Genomic DNA, 19,528 nt, shown 5'->3' with positions numbered 1-19,528 from the left:
TGAAATTTGAATTGTCTGGCTTTTCCTGTTCCATTCAAGAGCAAGTTTTTACTCTTACCTTTAAGCCTGAGCACTTTCTATCATCTATCCTATTCCCCATTTCAAAACATTTTTGAAAACCTTCCCTTTATGGTGACTCCCTTTCACTGCTGGCTCTCTTAAAAATCAAGCCTATAACCTTTTTCCACCCTGTCCTATAATCTCCAGTTGTTCCACACTGGTGCAGTCAGAGACAAACTCTCCAAGTCAAGAGTTACCCCTCTGACCTGTGACAATGCTCGTTCAATGGCAGTGCTTTTCCTAAACAAGCAGAGGGACCACGTGGAGCACAGATAAGCCTGACTTGCCCCATCCCCTTCTCTCAGCCCAATGTCTCACTTACAAGGGTGGAAGAGAGAGGGGAATAGAGGAGAGAAAACTTCAGAATGAGTTACTTTTGTAGAATTTGTCATGAGATTTTAACTAGAGAATTTCCAGGGCCCAGTACTGCTAAGTCAGTGGAGACATATGACAGACATACATGGCTATGTCCTCAGCCATGAAACCATGACGGAGCCCCAAATTTCCTGACACAGGACGGCATGGAAGAGCAGCGTTTGCTAGTCTCTTTGTTCTTCAGTATACCAGAAATGAGAGTGGAGTGTGAGGAGGGAAAGGTGAAAAATAGAGACCTGGTTGGGTGCCGGGTGAAGGGGAGTGGGGGGTCATGGTACCTATGCTCCTGAGGAGACGGTTTGCTAAGAGATGGGTAAAAGGAACAAGTGCTGGCAGAGTCATGAGCCAATGGAATTATTTCCTGGGATCATTTCCTGGTCAATATGTCCCCACACCTCTGCAACGTTCACAACACACCCAGCTGACCAGTACTGCCCTTGAGCCTGTGGCTATCAGGTGGGAAATGAAACTGAAGCCCTACATGAAGGAAAAGTTCTGCTTAGTAAGCATACTCACCTTGATCCCATTAAAATTGTCAACAGCCAGAATTGTGCTCCTCTGGTCTTCATAGCAGAGGAAACAGAATCCTTTGGATTTCCCAGTCTTCTTGTCCCGTACCAGGTTAATGTTAACAATTTCGCCATATCTATTTATTTTATAAAAGAGTAAGACACTGTTGATTTAAAATGCAAAAACTTTCAGATTGGATGATAAAACACAATTCAAATAATATAGTCCGTATGGGAGACACATCTAGAACAAGATGACAAAGAAAGGTTAAAAATAAAAAGTTAGACAAAGATATATCAAGAACACCCAATTAAAAAATGGGTGGTAGTATTAAGATCAAAGATGAGGCTTAAGAAGATGGCGGAAGAGTAAGACGTGGAGATCACCTTCCTCCCCACAGATACATCAGAAATACATCTACACGTAGAACTGCTCCTATAAAACACCCACTGAACGCTGGCAGAAGATGTCAGACCTCCCAAAAGGCAAGAAACTCCCCACTACCTGGGTAGGGCAAAAGAAAAAAGAAACAACAGAGACAAAAGAATAGGGACGGGACCTGCACCAGTGGGAGGGAGCTGTGAAGGAGGAAAGGTTTCCACACACTAGGAAGCCCCTTCGCGGGCGGAGACTGCGAGTGGCAGAGGGGGGAAGCTTCGGAGCCATGGAGGAGAATGCAGCAACAGGGGTGCGGAGGGCAAAGCGGAGAGATTCGCGCACAGAGGATCGGTGCCGAGCAGCACTCACCAGCCCGAGAGGCTTGTCTGCTCACCCGCCGGGGCGGGCAGGAGCTGGAAGCTGAGGCTCGGGCTTTGGTCGGATCGCAGGGAGAGGACTGGGGTTGGCGGCGTGAACACAGCCTGAAGGGGTTAGCGCACCACAGCTAGCCGGGAGGGAGTCTGGGAAAAGGTCTGGAGCTGCCGAACAGGCAAGAGACTTTTTCTTGCCTCTTTGTTTCCTGGTGTGCGAAGAGAGGGGATTAAGAGCGCCGCTTAAAGGAGCTCCAGAGACGGGCGCGAGCCACGGCTATCAGCGCGGACCCCAGAGACGCACATGAAACGCTAAGGCTGCTGCTGCCGCCACCAAGAAGCCTATGTGCAAGCACAGGTCACTATCCACGCCTGCCCTCCCGGGATCCTGTGCAGCCCGACACTGCCAGGGTACCGTGATCCAGGGACAACTTCCCCAGGAGAACGCACGGCGCGCCTCAGGCTGCTGCAACGTCACGCTGGCCTCTGCTGCCGCAGGCTCACCCCGCATCCGTACCCTTCCCTCCCTGCGGCCTGAGTGAGCCACAGCCCCCAAAGCAGCTGCTCCTTTAACCCCGTCCTGTGTGAACGAAGAACAGACACCATCAGGCAACCTACACGCAGAAGCGGGTCCAAATCCAAAGCTGAAACCCGGGAGGTATGCGAACAAAGAAGAGAAAGGGAAATCTCTCCCAGCAGCCTCAGAAGCAGCGGATTAAAGCTCCACAAACAACTTGATGTACCTGCATCTGTGGACTACCTGAATAGACAATGAATCATCCCAAATTGAGGAGGAGGACTCTGGGAGCAAGATATATTATTTTTTCCCCTTTTCCTCTTTTTGTGAGTGTGTATGTGTATGCTTCTGTGTGAGATTTTGTCTGTATAGCTTTGCTTTCACCATTTGTCCTAGGGTTCTGTTGGTCCGTTTTTGTTTGTTTGGGTTTTTTTGGGTTTTTTTGTTTTTTTACTTTAAAATTTTTTTTTCTTTTTTTCTTAATAATTATTTTTTATTTTTTATTTTAATAACTTTATTTTATTTTATCTTACTTTATTTTATTTTATCCTCTTTCTTTTTTTCTTTCTATTTTTTCTCCCTTTTATTCTGAGCCGTGTGGAGGAAAGACTCTTGGTGCTCCAGCCAGGCGTCAGGGCTGTGCCTCTGAGGTGGGAGAGCCAACTTCAGGACACTGGTCCACAAGAGACCTCCCAGCTCCACGTAACACCAAACGACGAAAATCTCCCAGAGATCTCCATCTAAACACCAAGACCCAGCTTCACTCAATGACCAGCAAGCTATAGTGCTGGACACCCTATGCCAAACAACTAGCAAGACAGGAACACAACCCCACTGCTTAGCAGAGAGGCTGCCTAAAATCATAATAAGGCCACAGACACCCCAAAACACACCACCAGACATGGACCTGCCCACAAGAAAGGCAAGATCCAGCCTCATCCAGAACACAGGCACTAGTCCCCTCCACCAGGAAGCCTACACAACCCACTGAACCAACCTTAGCCACTGGGGACAGATACCAAAAACAACAGGAACTATGAACCTGCAGCCTGCGAAAAGGAGACCCCAAACACAGTAAGATAAGCAAAATGAGAAGACAGAAAAATACACAGCAGATGAAGGAGCAAGGTAAAAACACACCAGACCTAACAAATGAAGAGTAAATAGGCAGTCTACCTGAAAAAGAATTCAGAATAATGATAGTAAAGATGATCCAAAATCTTGGAAATAGAATAGACAAAATGCAAGAAACATTTAACAAGGACCTAGGAGAACTAAAGAGGAACGAAGCAATGATGAAAAACACAATAAATGAAATTAAAAATACTCTAGAAGGGATCAATAGCAGAATAACTGAGGCAGAAGAACGGATAAGTGACCTGGAAGATAAAATAGTGGAAATAACTACTGCAGAGCAGAATAAAGAAAAAAGAATGAAAAGAACTGAGGACAGCCTCAGAGACTTCTGGGACAACATTAAACGCACCAACATTCGAATTATAGGGGTCCCAGAAGAAGAGAAAAAGAAAGGGACTGAGAAAATATGTGAAGAGATTATCATTGAAAACTTCCCTAATATGGGAAAGGAAATAGTTAATCAAGTCCTGGAAGCACAGAGAATCCCATACAGGATAAATCCAAGGAGAAACACACCAAGACACATATTAATCAAACTATCAAAAATTAAATACAAGGAAAACATATTAAAAGCAGCAAGGGAAAAACAACAAATAACACACAAGGGAATCCCCATAAGCTTAACAGCTGATCTTTCAGCAGAAACTCTGCAAGCCAGAAGGGAGTGGCAGGACATATTTAAAGTGATGAAGGAGAAAAACCTACAACCAAGATTACTCCACCCAGCAAGGATCTCATTCAGATGTGATGGAGAAATTAAAATCTTTACAGACAAGCAAAAGCTGACAGAGTTCAGCACCACCAAACCACCTTTACAACAAAAGCTAAAGGAACTTCTCTAGGCAAGAAACACAAGAGAAGGAAAACACCTACAATAACAAGCCCAAAACAATTAAGAAAATGGGAATAGGAACATACATATCGATAATTACCTTAAATGTAAATGGATTAAATGCTCCCACCAAAAGACACAGACTGGCTGAATGGATACAAAACAAGACCCGTATATATGCTGCCCACAAGAGACCCACTTCAGACCTAGAGACACATACAGACTGAAAGTGAGGGGATGGAAAAAGATATTCCATGCAAATGGAAATCAAAAGAAAGCTGGAGTAGCAATTCTCATATCAGACAAAATAGACTTTAAAATAAAGACTATTACAAGAGACAAAGAAGGACACTATATAATGATCAAGGGATTGATTCAAGAAGAAGATATAACAACTGTAAATATTTATGCACCCAACATAGGAGCACCCCAATACATAAGGCAAATACTAACAGCCATAAAAGGGGAAATGGACAGGAACACAATCATAGTAGGGGACTTTTATACCCCATTTTCACCAATGGACAGATCATCCAAAATGAAAATAAATAAGGAAACACAAGCTTTAAATGATACATTAAACAAGATGGACTTAATTGATATTTATAGGACATTCCACCCAAAAACAACAGAATACACATTTTTCTCAAGGGCTCATGGAACATTCTCCAGGATAGATCATATTTGGGTCACAAATCAGGCCTTGGTAAATTTAAGAAAATTGAAATCGTATCAAGTATCTTTTCCGACCACAACGCTATGAGACTAGATACCAATTACAGGAAAAGATCTGTAAAAAATACAAACACATGGAGGCTACACAATACACTACTTAATAACGAAGTGATCACTGAAGAAATCAAAGGGGAAATCAAAAAATACCTAGAAACAAATGACAATGGAGACACAACGACCCAATTCCTACGGGATGCAGCAAAAGCAGTTCTACGAGGGAAGTTTATAGCAATAAAAGCCTACCTCAAGAAACAGGAAACATCTCGAATAAACAACCTAACCTTGCACCTAAAGCAATTAGAAAAAGAAGAACAAAAAAACCCCAAAGTTAGCAGAAGGAAAGAAATCATAAAGATAAGATCAGAAATAAATGAAAAAGAAATGAAGGAACAATAGCAAAGATCAATAAAACTAAAAGCTGCTTCTTTGAGAAGACAAACAAAATTGATAAACCATTAGCCAGACTCATCAAGAAAAAAAGGGAGAAGACTCAAAGCAATAGAATTAGAAATGAAAAAGGAGAAGTAACAATTGACACTGCAGAAATACAAACGATCATGAGAGATTACTACAAGCAACTCTATGCCAAAAAAAGGGACAACCTGGAAGAAATGGACAAATTCTTAGAAATGCACAACCTGCCGAGACTGAACCAGGAAGAAACAGAAAATATGAACAGACCAATCACAAGCACTGAAATTGCAACTGTGATTAAAAATCTTCTAACAAACAAAAGCCCAGGACCAGATGGCTTCACAGGCGAATTCTATCAAACATTCAGAGAAGAGCTAACACCTATCCTTCTCAAACTCTTCCAAAATATTGCAGAGGGAGGAACACTCCCCAACTCATTCTACGAGGCCACCATCACCCTGATACCAAAACCAGACAAAGATGTCACAAAGAAAGAAAACTACAGGCCAATATCACTGATGAACATAGATGCAAAAATCCTCAACAAAATACTAGCAAACAGAATCCAACAGCACATTAAAAGGATAATACACCATGATCAAGTGGGGTTTATTCCAGGAATGCAAGGATTCTTCAATATACACAAATCAATCAACGTGATACACCATATTAACGAATTGAAGGAGAAAAACCGTATGATCATCTCAATAGATGCAGAGAAAGCTTTCGACAAAATTCAACACCCATTTATGATAAAAGCCCTGCAGAAAGTAGGCAAAGGGGGAATTTTCCTCAACATAATAAAGGCCATATATGACAAACCCACAGCCAACATCGTCCTCAATGGTGAAAAACTGAAACCATTTCCACTAAGATCAGGAAGAAGACAAGGTTGCCCACTCTCACCACTATTATTCAACATAGTTTTGGAAGTTTTAGCCACAGCAATCAGAGAAGAAAAAGAAATAACAGGAATCCAAATCAGAAAAGAAGAAGTCAAGCTGTCACTGTTTGCAGATGACATGATACTATACATAGAGAATCCTAAAGATGCTACCAGAACTACTAGAGCTAATCAATGAATTTGGTAAAGTAGCAGGATACAAAATTAATGCACAGAAATCTCTTGCATTCCTATACACTAATGATGAAAAATCTGAAAGTGAAATTAAGAAAACACTCCCATTTACCACTGCAATGAAAAGAATAAAATATCTAGGAACAAACCTACCTAAGGAGATAAAAGACCTGTATGCAGAAAACTATAAGACACTGACGAAAGAAATTAAAGATGACACAAATAGATGGAGACATATATCATGTTCTCGGACTGGAAGAATCAACATTGTTTAAATGACTCTACTACCCAAAGCAATCTACAGATTCAAGGCAATCCCTATCAAACTACCACTGGCATCTTTTCATGTGCTTCGTGGCCGTCTGTATGTCTTCTTTGGAGAAATGTCTATTTAGGTCTTCTGCCCATTTTTGGATTGGGGTGTTTGTTTCTTTAATATTGAGCTGAATGAGCTGTTTATATATTTTGGAGATTAATCCTTTGTCCGCTGATTCATTTGCAAATATTTTCTCCCATTCTGAGGGTTGTCTTTTCGTCTTGTTTATGGTTTCCTTTGCTGTGCAAAAGCTTTGAAGTTTCATTAGGTCCCATTTGTTTATTTGTGTTCTTATTTCCATTACTCTAGGAAGTGGATCAAAAAAGATCTTGCTGTGATATATGTCAAAGAGTGTTCTTCCTATGTTTTCCTCTAAGAGTTTTATAGTGTCCAGTCTTATATTTAGGTCTCTAATCCATTTTGAGTTTATTTTTGTGTATGGTGTTAGGGAGGATTCTAATTTCATTCTTTTACATGTAGCTGTCCAGTTTTCCCAGCACCACTTATTGAAGAGACTGTCTTTTCTCCATTGTATATCTTTGCCTCCTTTGTCATAGATTAGTTGATCATAGGTGCGTGGGTTAATCTCTGGGCTTTCTATCATGTTCCATTGATCTATGTTTCTGTTTTTGTGCCAGTACCATATTGTCTTGATTACTGTAGCTTTGTAGTATAGTCTGAAGTCAGGGAGTCTGATTCCTCCAGCTCCATTTTTTTGCCTCAAGACTGCTTTGGCTATTCGGGGTCTTTTGTGTCTCCATACAAATTTTAAGATGATTTGTTCTAGCTCCGTAAAAAATGCCATTGGTAATTTGATAGGGATTGCATTGAATCTGTAGATTGCTTTGGGTAGTATACTCATTTTCACAATGTTGATTCTTCCAATCCAAGAACATGGTATATCTCGCCATCTGTTGGTATCATCTTTAATTTCTTTCATCAGTGTCTTATAGTTTTCTGCATACAGGTCTTTTGTGTCCCTAGGTAGGTTTATTCCTAGGTATTTTATTCTTTTTGTTGCAATGGTAAATGGGAGTGTTTCCATAATTTCTCTTTCAGATTTTTCATCATTAGTGTATAGGAATGCAAGAGATTTCTGTGCATTAATTTTGTATCCTGCTACTTTACCATATTCATTAATTAGCTCTAGCAGTTTTCTGGTGGCAGTTTTAGGATTCTCTATGTATAGTATCATGTCATCCGCAAACAGTGACAGTTTTACTTCTTCTTTTCCAATTTGCATTCCTTTTATTTCTTTTTCTTCTCTGATTGCCGTGGCTAGGACTTCCAAAACTATGTTGAATAATAGTGGTGAGAGTGGACATCCTTGTCTCGTTCCTGATCTTAGAGGAAATGCTTTCAGTTTTTCACCATTGAGAATGATGTTTGCTGTGGGTTTGTCATATATGGCCTTTATTATGTTGAGGTAGGTTCCCTCTATGCCCACTTTCTGGAGAGTTTTTATCATAAATGGGTGTTGAATTTTGTCAAAAGCTTTTTCTGCATCTATTGAGATGATCATATGGTTTTTATTCTTCAATTTCTTAATATGGTGTATCACATTGATTGATTTGCATATACTGAAGAATCCTTGCATCCCTGGGATAAATCCCACTTGATCGTGGTGTATGATCCTTTTAATGTGTTGTTGGATTCTGTTTGCTAGTATTTTGTTGAGGATTTTTGCATCTATATTCACCAGTGATATTGGTCTGTAATTTTCTTTTTTTGTAGTGTCTTTGTCTGGTTTTGGTATCAGGGTGAAGGTGGCCTCATAGAATGAGTTTGGGAGTGTTCCTTCCTCTGCAATTTTTTGGAAGAGTTTGAGAAGGATAGGTGTTAGCTCTTCTCTAAATGTTTGATAGAATTCACCTGTGAAGCCATCTGGTCCTGGACTTTTGTTTGTTGGAAGATTTTTAATCACAGTTTCAATTTCATTACTTGTGATTGGTCTGTTCCTATTTTCTGTTTCTTGCTGGTTCAGTCTTGGAAAGTTACACCTTTCTAAAAATTTGTCCATTTCTTCCAGGTTGTCCATTTTATTGGCATAAAGTTGCTTGTAGTAGTCTCTTAGGATGCTTTGTATTTCTGCAGTGTCTGTTGTAACTTCTCCTTTTTCATTTCTGATTTTATTGATTTGAGTCCTCTCCCTCTTTTTCTTGATGAGTCTGGCTAATGGCTTATCAATTTTGTTTATCTTCTCAAAGAACCAACTTTTAGTTTTCTTGATCTTTGCTATTGTTTTCTTTGTTTCTATTTCATTTATTTCTGCTCTGATCTTTATGATTTCTTTCCTTCTGCTAACTTTGGGTTTTGTTTGTTCTTCTTTCTCTAGTTTCTTTAGGTGTAAGGTTAGATTGTTTACTTGAGATGTTTCTTGTTTCTTTAGGTAGGCTTGTATAGCTATAAACTTCCCTCTTAGAACTGCTTTCGCTGCATCCCATAGGTTTTGGGTCGTCGTGTTTTCATTGTCATTTGTCTCTAGGTATTTTTTGATTTCCTCTTTGATTTCTTCAGTGATCTCTTGGTTATTTAGTCACGTATTGTTAAGCCTCCATGTGTTTGTCTTTTTTACGTTTTTTGCCCTGTAATTCATTTCTAATCTCATAGCGTTGTGGTCAGAAAAGATGCTTGATATGATTTCAATTTTCTTAAATTTACTGAGGCTTGATTTGTGACCCAAGATGTGATCTATCCTGAAGAATGTTCCGTGCGCACTTGAGAAGAACGTGTAATCTGCTGTTTTTGGATGGAATGTCCTATATATATCAATTAAATCTATCTGGTCTATTGTGTCATTTAAAGCTTCTGTTTCCTTATTTATTTTCATTTTGGATGATCTGTCCATTGGTGTAAGTGAGGTGTTAAAGTCCCCCACTATGATTGTGTTACTGTCAATTTCCTCTTTTATAGCTGTTAGCAGTTGCCTTATGTATTGAGGTGCTCCTATGTTGGGTGCATATATATTTATAATTGTTATATCTTCTTCTTGGATTGATCCCTGGATCATTATATAGTGTCCTTCCTTGTCTCTTGTAACATTCTTTATTTTAACGTCTATTTTATCTGATATGAGTATTGCTACTCCAGCTTTCTTTTGATTTCCATTTGCATGGAATATCTTTTTCCATCCCCTCACTTTCAGTCTGTATGTGTCCCTAGGTCTAAAGTGGGTCTCTTGTAGACAGCATATATATGGGTCTTGTTTTTGTATCCATTCAGCCAGTCTATGTCTTTTGGTTGGGGCATTTAATCCATTCACGTTTAAGGTAATTATCGATATGTATGTTCCTGTGACCATTTTCTTAATTGTTTTGGGTTTGTTTTTGTAGGTCCTTTTCTTCTCTTGTGTTTCCTACTTAGAGAAGTTCCTTTAGCATTTGTTGTGGAGCTGGTTTGGTGGTGCTGAATTCTCTTAGCTTTTGCTTGTCTGTAAAGCTTTTGATTTCTCCATCAAATCTAAATGAGATCCTTGCCAGGTAGAGTAATCTTGGTTGTAGGTTCTTCCCTTTCATCACTTTAAGTCTATCATGCCACTCCTTTCTGGCTTGTAGAGTTTCTGCTGAGAAATCAGCTGTTAACCTTATGGAAGTTCCCTTGTATGTTATTTGTCGTTTTTCCCTTGCTGCTTTCAATAATTTTTCTTTGTCTTTAATTTTTGCCACTTTGATTACTATGTGTCTCGGCGTGTTACTCCTTGGGTTTATCTAGAGACTGTCATACAGAGTGAAGTTAAGTCAGAAAGAGAAAAACAAATATCGTATATTAATGCATGTATGTGGAACCTAGAAAAATGGTACAGATGAGCCGGTTTGCAGGGCAGAAGTGGAGACACAGATGTAGAGAATGGACATATGGACACCAAGGGGGGAAAACTGCGGTGGGGTGGGGATGGTGGTGGTGCTGAATTGGGCGATTGGGATTGACATGTATACACTGATGTGTATAAAATTGATGCCTAATAAGAACCTGCAGTATAAAAAAACAAACAAACAAAACAACTAATACTAAACTTTCATTGGGTTATTTGTATGGAAATATGTTAATATAAATGTTTCAGACATTACATGAAATTTCTAAAAAGCTTATATTTGTATTTGTATGGAAATATGTATGGAAATATGTTAATATAAATGTTTCAGACATTATATGAAATTTCTAAAAATCTTATATTTGTATTTGTATGGAAATATGTATGGAAATATGTTAATGTAAATGTTTCAGACTTTACAAAAACATAAATAAATAAATATTAAAAAAAAAAAAAACTACCACTGGCATTTTTCACAGAACTAGAACAAAAAATTTCACAACTTGTATGGAAACACAAAAGACCCCAAATAGCCAAAGCAATCTTGAAAACGAAAAATAGAGCTGGAGGAATCAGGCTCCCTGACTTCAGACTATACTACAAAGCTACAGTAATCAAGACAGTATGGTACTGGCACAAAAACAGAAACATGGATCAATGGAACAGGATAGAAAGCCCAGAGATAAACCCACGCACATATGGTCACCTTATGTTTGATAAAGGAGGCAAGCACATGCAGTGGAGAAAAGACAGCCTCTTCAATAAGTGGTGCTGGGAAAACTGGACAGGTACATGTAAAAGTATGAAATTAGAACACTCCCTGACACCATACACAAAAATAAACTCAAAATGGATTAAAGACCTAAATGTAAGGCCAGACACTATCAAATTCTTAGAGGAAAACATGGGCAGAACACTCTATGACATAAATCACAGCAAGATCCTTTTTGACCCAGCTCCTAGAGAAATGGAAATAAAAACAAAAATAAACAGTTGGGACCTAATGAAACTTAAAAGCCTTTGCACAGCAAAGGAAACCATAAACAAGACCAAAAGACAACCCTCAGAGTGGGAGAAAATATTTGCAAATGAAGCAACTGACAAAGGATTAATCTCCAAGATTTACAAGCAACTCATGCAGCTCAATAACAAAAAAACGAACAACCCAATCCAAAAATGGGCAGAAGACCTAAATACACATTTCTCCAAAGAAGGTATACAGATGGCCTACAGACACATGAAAGAATGCTCAACATCATTAATCATTAGAGAAATGCAAATCAAAACTACAATGAGATATCATCTCACACCGCTCAGAATGGTCATCATCAAAAAATCTAGAAACAATAAATGCTGGAGAGGGTGTGGAGGAAAGGGAACACTCTTGCACTGTTGGTGGGAATGTAAATTGATACAGCCACTATGGAGAACAGTATGGAGGTTCCTTAAAAAACTACAAATAGAACTACCATACGACCCAGGAATCCCACTACTGGGCATATACCCTGAGAAAACCATAGGTCAAAAAGTGTCATGTACCACAATGTTCATTGCAGCTCTATTTACAATAGCCAGGACCTGGAAGCAACCTAAATGTCCATCGACAGATGAATGGATAAAGAAGATGTGGCACATATATACAATGGAATATTACTCAGCCATAAAAAGAAATGAAATGGAGGTATTTGTAATGAGGTGGATGGAGTTAGAGTCTGTCATACAGAGTGAAGTAAGTCAGAAAGAGAAAAACAAATACAGTATGCTAACACATATATACGGAATCTAAGGAAAAAAAAAAGGCCATGAAGAACCTAGTGGCAAGACGGGAATAAAGACACAGACCTACTAGAGAATGGACTTGAGGATATGGGGAGGGGGTGGGGTGAGATGTGACAGGGTAAGAGAGTGTCATGGACATATATACACTACCAAATGTAAAATAGATAGCTAGTGGGAAGCAGCCGCATAGCACAGGGAGATCAGCTCGGTGCTTTGTGACCACCTAGAGGGGTGGGATGGGGAGGGTGGGAGGGAGGGAGATGCAAGAGGGAAGAGAAATGGGAACATATTGTATATGTATAACTGATTCACTTTGTTATAAAGCAGAAGCTAACACACTATTGTAAGGCAATTTTACTTCAATAAAGATGTTAAAAAAAAAAAAAAAAAAAAAAAGAAGATATACAGATTGCCAACAAACACATGAAAGAATGCTCAACATCATTAATCATTAGAGAAATGCAAATCAAAACTACAATGAGATATCATCTCACACCGGTCAGAATGGCCATCATCAAAAAATCCAGAACCAATAATGCTGGAGAGGGTGTGGAGAAAAGGGAACCCTCTTGCACTGTTGGTGGGAATGTAAATTCATTCAGCCACTATGGAGAACAGTATGGAGGTTCCTTAAAAAACTGAAAATAGAACTACCATATGACCCAGCAATCCCACTACTGGGCATATACCCTGAGAAAACCATAATTCAAAAAGAGTCATGTACCACAATGTTCATTGCAGCTCTATTTACAATAGCCAGGACATGGAAGCAACCTAAATGTCCATCATCAGATGAATGAATAAAGAAGATGTGGCACATATATACAATGGAATATTATTCAGCCATGAAAAGTAACGAAATGGAGTTATTTGTAGTGAGGTGGATGGACCTAGAGTCTGTCATACAGAGTGAAGTAAGTCAGAAAGAGAAAAACAAATACAGTATGCTAACACATATATATGGAATCTAAAGGGGAAAACAATGGTCATGAAAAACCTAGTGGCAAGACGGGAATAAAGACACAGACCTACTAGAGAATGGACTTGAGGATATGGGGAGGGGGAAGGGTAAGATGTGACAAAGTGAAAGACTGGCATGAACATATATACACTACCAAACGTAAAATAGATAGCTAGTGGGAAGTAACCGCATAGCACAGGGAGATCAGCTCTGTGCTTTGTGACCACCTAGAGGGGTGGGATAGGGAGGGTGGGAGGGAGGGAGATGCAAGAGGGAAGAGATATGGGAATATATCTGTATGTATAACTGATTCACTCTGTTATAAAGCAGAAACTAACACACCACTGTAAAGCAATTATACTCCAATAAAGATGTTAAAAAAAAAAAGATGATGAATTCAAGGCCAACAATAAAAAACATTTACCTGTGACTAAGAGGGCTCTTTTGCTCTGAAAAAGGTCCTAATACATAACAAAAGTCATGAAATTTTATGCATAAATCAACAAATCAAAAATTATAATTAAAAATAGGATGAGCAAGTAAGAGTGAAAGTTATGAGAGATTTTAACACACCACTTTGAGTTCATAACACATAAAATTGAGAAAAATAGGCCAGAGGAATTAATATAAAATTATATAATATAAATACAAATAAACATATAACTAATAATATAACAATTACATTGTTAAAAATATTAACATCAGACTAGTATATATATAGATATATTTGATTGTACAGAAAGATGAGAGTTTCTTCTCAAGAATCCATGAAACACATATTAAAATTGACTGTAGACTAGGTCTCAAAGTAAACCTCAATCATCTCCAAAAACAGCACAGACCATATTCTCCAACCACAATGTTAAACAGCTGGAAATAATATTTTAAAACAAAAAATACCCTACCTAGAACTTGAAACCTATTCTCCAAGCTAACAACTGGATGAAAGAGAAAGTAAAACAAAATAAAGAAATCAATGGCAGACTATTTAGAAAATAACAAAAATGGGAATATATACCAAAATTTATGGGATGTGGCTAAAACCACACTCAGGAAAATCTGTAGATTGTGCATCCACTAAAAAGTCAATGTTACCATAACATAATTTAAACATATGAATAAGTGAATGCATAAAAATTAAAAAATAATAATTTTGCATAGCAAAAAGATCACAATAAGCAAAGTCAAAAGTCAAATGACAAACTAGGAGAAAACGTTTGCAATTTATATCACAGATTAAGGACTAGAAAGCCATTTTTTTCCTTTTGCTATAAAAGACATTATCAGGACAACTGGTGGAGTTGAATAAAGTCTATAGATTAGATAATAATACTGTAACAGTGTTGACTTCCTGAATTTGATCACTATACTGAGGTTAAACAAGAGAATGTACTTGTATTTTGGGAAATACACACTGAAGAATTTAGGAGTAAATGGGCATCTTGTCTGCAACTGACTCTCAAAAGGTTAAAAAGAAATATGTATAGGTGGCGCGAAATAATAACAAAGCATATGTGGTAAAATGCTAACATCTTGGGACTCCAAGTGAAGGGGGTACAGGTATACTTTATACTATTTTATAACTTTCCTGTTTTAAGCCAGAAATTATTTCAAAATAAAAAGTAAAAGAAGAAAAGAATACAGGAGTTGGCTTGAAGGGACTACTATAGACCAAACTGGGACAATTTGAGCATCAAGAAATAATAATAACGGCAATGTAGTATAACACATCAAATTAAAAACAAAAAATAAGTCCACAGCAATACAGTACACGATAAAGTGTTACAACAATAAGTTAATATCCTTAACACATGAACGGCTCTTGTAAAATCAGTAAGAAAATGAGGAATACACTAATAGGGAAAAAAATAGGCGAATGATATTAATAGACAATTTACAAAGAAAAAGAAATAATAAGGGCCTGTAAATCTATGAAAGGATGTTCAACCTCCCTGATGATGAAATAAAGGCAAAGTAAAATAATACTGAGAGGCTGTATGGCAAATATTTTTTTAAATAACCATTACTGATTCGGATTCAGAAAAATGAGCATTCTAGTGAGAGTGGAAATTGATACAACCTTTTCAGTGGAAACTGAAACAACCTTTTCAGAGAGTAATTTGGCAATGTTTATAAAACATCTTAAAAATGCTACCATACTGATCCAGTAATTTCACTAAGGAAACCATCAGGGATGCATACAAAGATGTGTATACTACAATGTATTTTGCAGTATAATTTATAACAGCAAAATATTAGAAATAACGCCCAACATTGAAAAGAAGACAATAAAGAAAAACACCAAGATGTTAACAGCTTTTCCTTAAAGTACATTCTATTTTCTTCTTTATACTTTTTCTTTTTGCCAAATGTTTTTTTTATAACTATAAATTTTTTTTAACATCTTTATTGGAGCACAATTGCCCCACAATGGTGTGTTAGCCTCCGCCCTACAACAAAGTGAATCAGCTACACACACACACACACACACGTCCCCACATCTCCCCCCTCCCGCGTCTCCCTCCGTCCCACCCTCCCTATCCCACCCCTCTAGGTGGTCACAAAGCACCCAGCTGATCTCCCTGTCCTATGCGGCTGCTTCCCACTAGCTATCTATTTTACATTTGGTAGTGTATATATGTCCATGCCACTCTCTCACTTTGTCCCAGCTTCCCCTTCCCCTTCCCCATATCCTCAAGTCCATTCTCTAGTAGGTCTGCGTCTTTATTCCCGTCTTGCCCCTAGGTTCTTCATGACCTTTTTTTTTTTTTTTAGATTCCATATATATGGGTTAGTATACGGTATTTGTTTTTCTCTTTCTGACTTACTTCACTCTGTATGACAGACGCTAGGTCCATCTACCTCACTGCAGATAACTCAATTTCGTTTCTTTTTATGGCTGAGTAATATTCCACTGTATATATGTGGCACATCTTCTTTATCCATTCATCTGTTGATGGACACTTAGGTTGCTTCCATGTCCTGGCTATTGTAAACAGAGCTGCAGTGAACATTTCGGTACATGACTCTTTTTGAATTATGGTTTTTTCAGGTATTGCCAAATGTTCTATAATGACTATACATTACTCTGATAATCAGAAAACAAAATACTTTTTGAAAGCCACTGTTATCAGTCACAAAGGCAATCTTCATGGAGGGTAATGTGTATAGCCAGAACAGAGAACTGGAATAAACACACACACTAGCTGTGTGAAATAAACACACTCAATGCAGATAATACAAAAACAGCTCCCAGGTGGAAGGCTGGATCAGGTAGAGGTATCACAAAGGGGTGGAAATTATAGGCTGTACCTGCTGTGAACTTCCCAATACCCAGGAGTTGGAGGAAGCAGCCTCTGTCCCTCTCAGGGCCCTCTACCATGGCCTTCTTCTTGCCCAATTTCTTTCCCATGGCCTTCTGCCCTATATGCTGCCCTACCATTCAGCCAGAACCTGCTGCCCCCTAAGTTGCCCAACCACTCAGCCAGGGCCCTCTGCCCATTGGATGGCCCAACCATGCCCTGCCATGGCAATGACTCTGCCAGGGTGTGCTAGCCGTGTTTGCTTGCCCAACCCCTTTTACCATGGTCCTCTGCCCCTGAGGGCTACACAGCCCAGGAGTCATGGCCCTCTGCTCCTGTGAGCTGCCAAGGCCCTCTGGCCCTATAGACTAACTACTCTATGTAGCTCTGGGGTTGTACCCAACCCCTCTCCTACCAGCTGCCACTACTAGTGTGAGCTGCCAAGACCCTCTCCCACCCAGTGCTGCTGCTATCATCCCATAGCAGAAGGAAGAATATAAGGTTCTCCTATACATTCTTATTCCTCAGCAGCCTGTGATTCTCAGCCTCCAGTTAAAGAGATTGGCTCTGCTCACTAACCTTACACTAATCTAGAAACAAAGCAAGCAAACTATTGCCTAAACCTTTTGCTTTTTTCCCAATTCCTCTGTGCTTTGCCCTAATCCTACAATGCCACACAGGTGTGGGCCCAGAAGGGCCCCGTGATCATGAGTTACCACTAGTTTGTAGGAGCCCGAGGAGATGGGCCAACACAGTACCTTCCTGGGAGTTCCAGCCTGTTCCAGTGTAGGCCTCAGTGAAAAAGCAATAAAAATAGACCAGAATCCCCAAGACAGCCTCCTAAATCATCCAACTTCTTGGATCTTCCACATTGGGAGAGTACCAGAACCATGTCCTGGGACTGATCTAAACTAGAGCAGAAGCTCCAGCCCTCCCCATGCAGGGAGGCCGGTCAGCCTAGAATTAAAATAAATGGTTTTTGTGATGCCATAAAATGTGTTATGGAAGCAAACTATTCTGATGACTGAGAAGGCAGAAAATGAAAGGGGACTTACTGTGAGAACACACAGATGATGTCCCCTTCAGTCAGCTCATAAGGAAGCCCTCCTAGAAGAAAAAAACACATTTCAGTTCAGCAAACATTTACCAAGTGTCTACTATGTGCCATGCATGCATCAAGCCAGGCACTGGGGGTGCAAAGAAGAGTAAACAACAGGGCCTGCCCTCAAAGAACTCACAGTCTGATGCAATGACAGAAACACATAGAAGATGTAGCAGTAGTACAGAAAAAACAGTGATTAACTTTGAGTGGAAAGATCGGGGCCACCCCTAACCAAACTAATCCCCCTCACACCCAAAATCTTCTGGACAAAGCAGATAGTTTCCAGCACAAAACTTGGATTCCATAAACATATCTTGAACTCATGTGCTCTTTATCTACAAATTCACAGCTAAGATCCAAAATCACTTTAAATATGCAAATATTAACCCCAACTCACACAGACTAAGGATTATAAAGTCAACTGTTAAGCATTTCATAGGAAATAAATTCCCCTGCAAATGTTTCCTTCCTCATCAGTAGAATGGGGATATTAGTACTTACTTTACAAAACTGTTATAAGAATTAAATAAAACAATGGATATAAAATGCTTAGCACAATGTCTGGTGCAATAACCTCTTTGAATAAACTGTCAAATTACTGGATGTGACACAAGTGAATACAGAGATGGTGATATGACCATGGATAGAAGGCAGGAGCTAATTAGATGAGGAAAATAAATTCTGAGGGAAGGGGAATGGGGCGGGAGGGAGTTGGCAGTAATATGGGATAGGGGCTAAGACCATGAGTTCTAGAATCCCATAGTTCTGGCTGTTCCACTTACTAGCTATGTGGAAGGAAGTCCATTAACTTCTCTGCACCTCAGTTCCCTTAGCTGTATAAATGGGGGGACGCGGGGTGATAAAAATCGTCTCTGAGAAAGCAAGTGGCACGATTCTTAGCATAGTGAATGACAAGCAGTACCTATCATGAGCACTGCCTTGGCAGAGAGAGCAAACTAGAAATGGGGGAGAAAAAAGACATGGAAAACGGATTTACAGGCAGAGAGCGGAAGGAAATAAAAGTGAGTGATGAATGTCGGGAGGACTGAAGGGCGGGAACGCTGAAATGTTAGGGAGCAGGTCAGGAGAGAACGAGGAGCCCTACGGGAGAAAGATGTGGGCCTCACCCAAGAAGATCCAGGCGCTGTCCTTGTACTCGGAGTGCCAAGACACCTTCTCCGCTACCCCCAGCTGGACCTCACGCTCATTCAGCTCGTTGATCAGCTTAACTTTAGTTAAAGGGCTGCACAGGGAACGGAAAAACGCACAAGTAAGCGCGGCCCGGCCTGAGGTAAAGGAGAGCAAAACTGGGGGACTAATTTTCTAGTCTCCCCGCCCCTCAGCCCCGCAGATGCTCTATCACCTCAGCCCCGGTAAGCCACCTCCGGCTGCCCGTCCCCGACATCTCCCCTCGGGGGGAAGCTCTGGGGCCTTACTTCATCTCTGCGGGTTCACACTCAGAAGCCAGGAACCGACTTCACGCTCAAAACCTAGGAAGCGACTTCCGGGAGAAGCCTCAAGACGCATGCGCAGCCCCGGCGCAGCGCGCCCATTGGTCTCCGCGGAGCTTGCGCCGCGCCGGAAGAGCGCAGCCGCGCGCCCATTGGTCTCCGCGGAGCTTGCGCCGCGCCGGAAGAGTGCTGTCGCGCGCCCATTGGTCTCCGCGGAGCTTGCGCCGCGCCGGAAGAGCGCAGCCGCGCTGGGGGCGCGGCGCCTGCGCACTAGGTCGAGAAGCGGCTCTCCTGGTTTGGTGAACTCGTACCTTCAGAGTTTTTCCCTGCTCCCTCCCTTCCTTCCTCTGTGAAATTGGGCAAGAGTGGATAGCCTGGTCTGTTACAGGACTCCTAGCT

At 40.1% G+C, this 19,528-nt stretch overlaps 1 protein-coding gene across 4 annotated transcripts in view; it reads right to left on the bottom strand.

Moving 5' to 3' along the window:
• The window catches only part of RBMX2 (RNA binding motif protein X-linked 2), a 112,555-nt gene extending 93,368 nt beyond the window's left edge, over window positions 1-19,187 (bottom strand). For all 4 annotated transcript variants that reach the window (XR_005018346.1, XM_036840038.1, XM_036840039.1 and 1 more), the window contains exons 1-3: window positions 19,115-19,187; window positions 18,806-18,921; window positions 17,632-17,683 (exon numbers count right to left, since the gene is read on the bottom strand). Coding sequence is in view for 3 of the 4 variants with exons in the window: in XM_036840038.1 (XP_036695933.1) it covers window positions 17,632-17,683; window positions 18,806-18,921; window positions 19,115-19,119 (173 nt within the window). In the remaining variant the exon portion in view is untranslated. The remainder of the gene's footprint in view (window positions 1-17,631; window positions 17,684-18,805; window positions 18,922-19,114) is intronic.
• Between the last annotated feature and the right edge of the window lie 341 nt (window positions 19,188-19,528).

This window comes from Balaenoptera musculus, chromosome X (genome assembly GCF_009873245.2).
Source record: "Balaenoptera musculus isolate JJ_BM4_2016_0621 chromosome X, mBalMus1.pri.v3, whole genome shotgun sequence".
In the NCBI taxonomy this organism is placed as follows: Eukaryota; Metazoa; Chordata; class Mammalia; order Artiodactyla; family Balaenopteridae; genus Balaenoptera; species Balaenoptera musculus.
The sequence above is the reverse complement of the archived record's forward strand: the minus strand, read 5'-3'. Positions and strand labels throughout refer to the sequence as shown.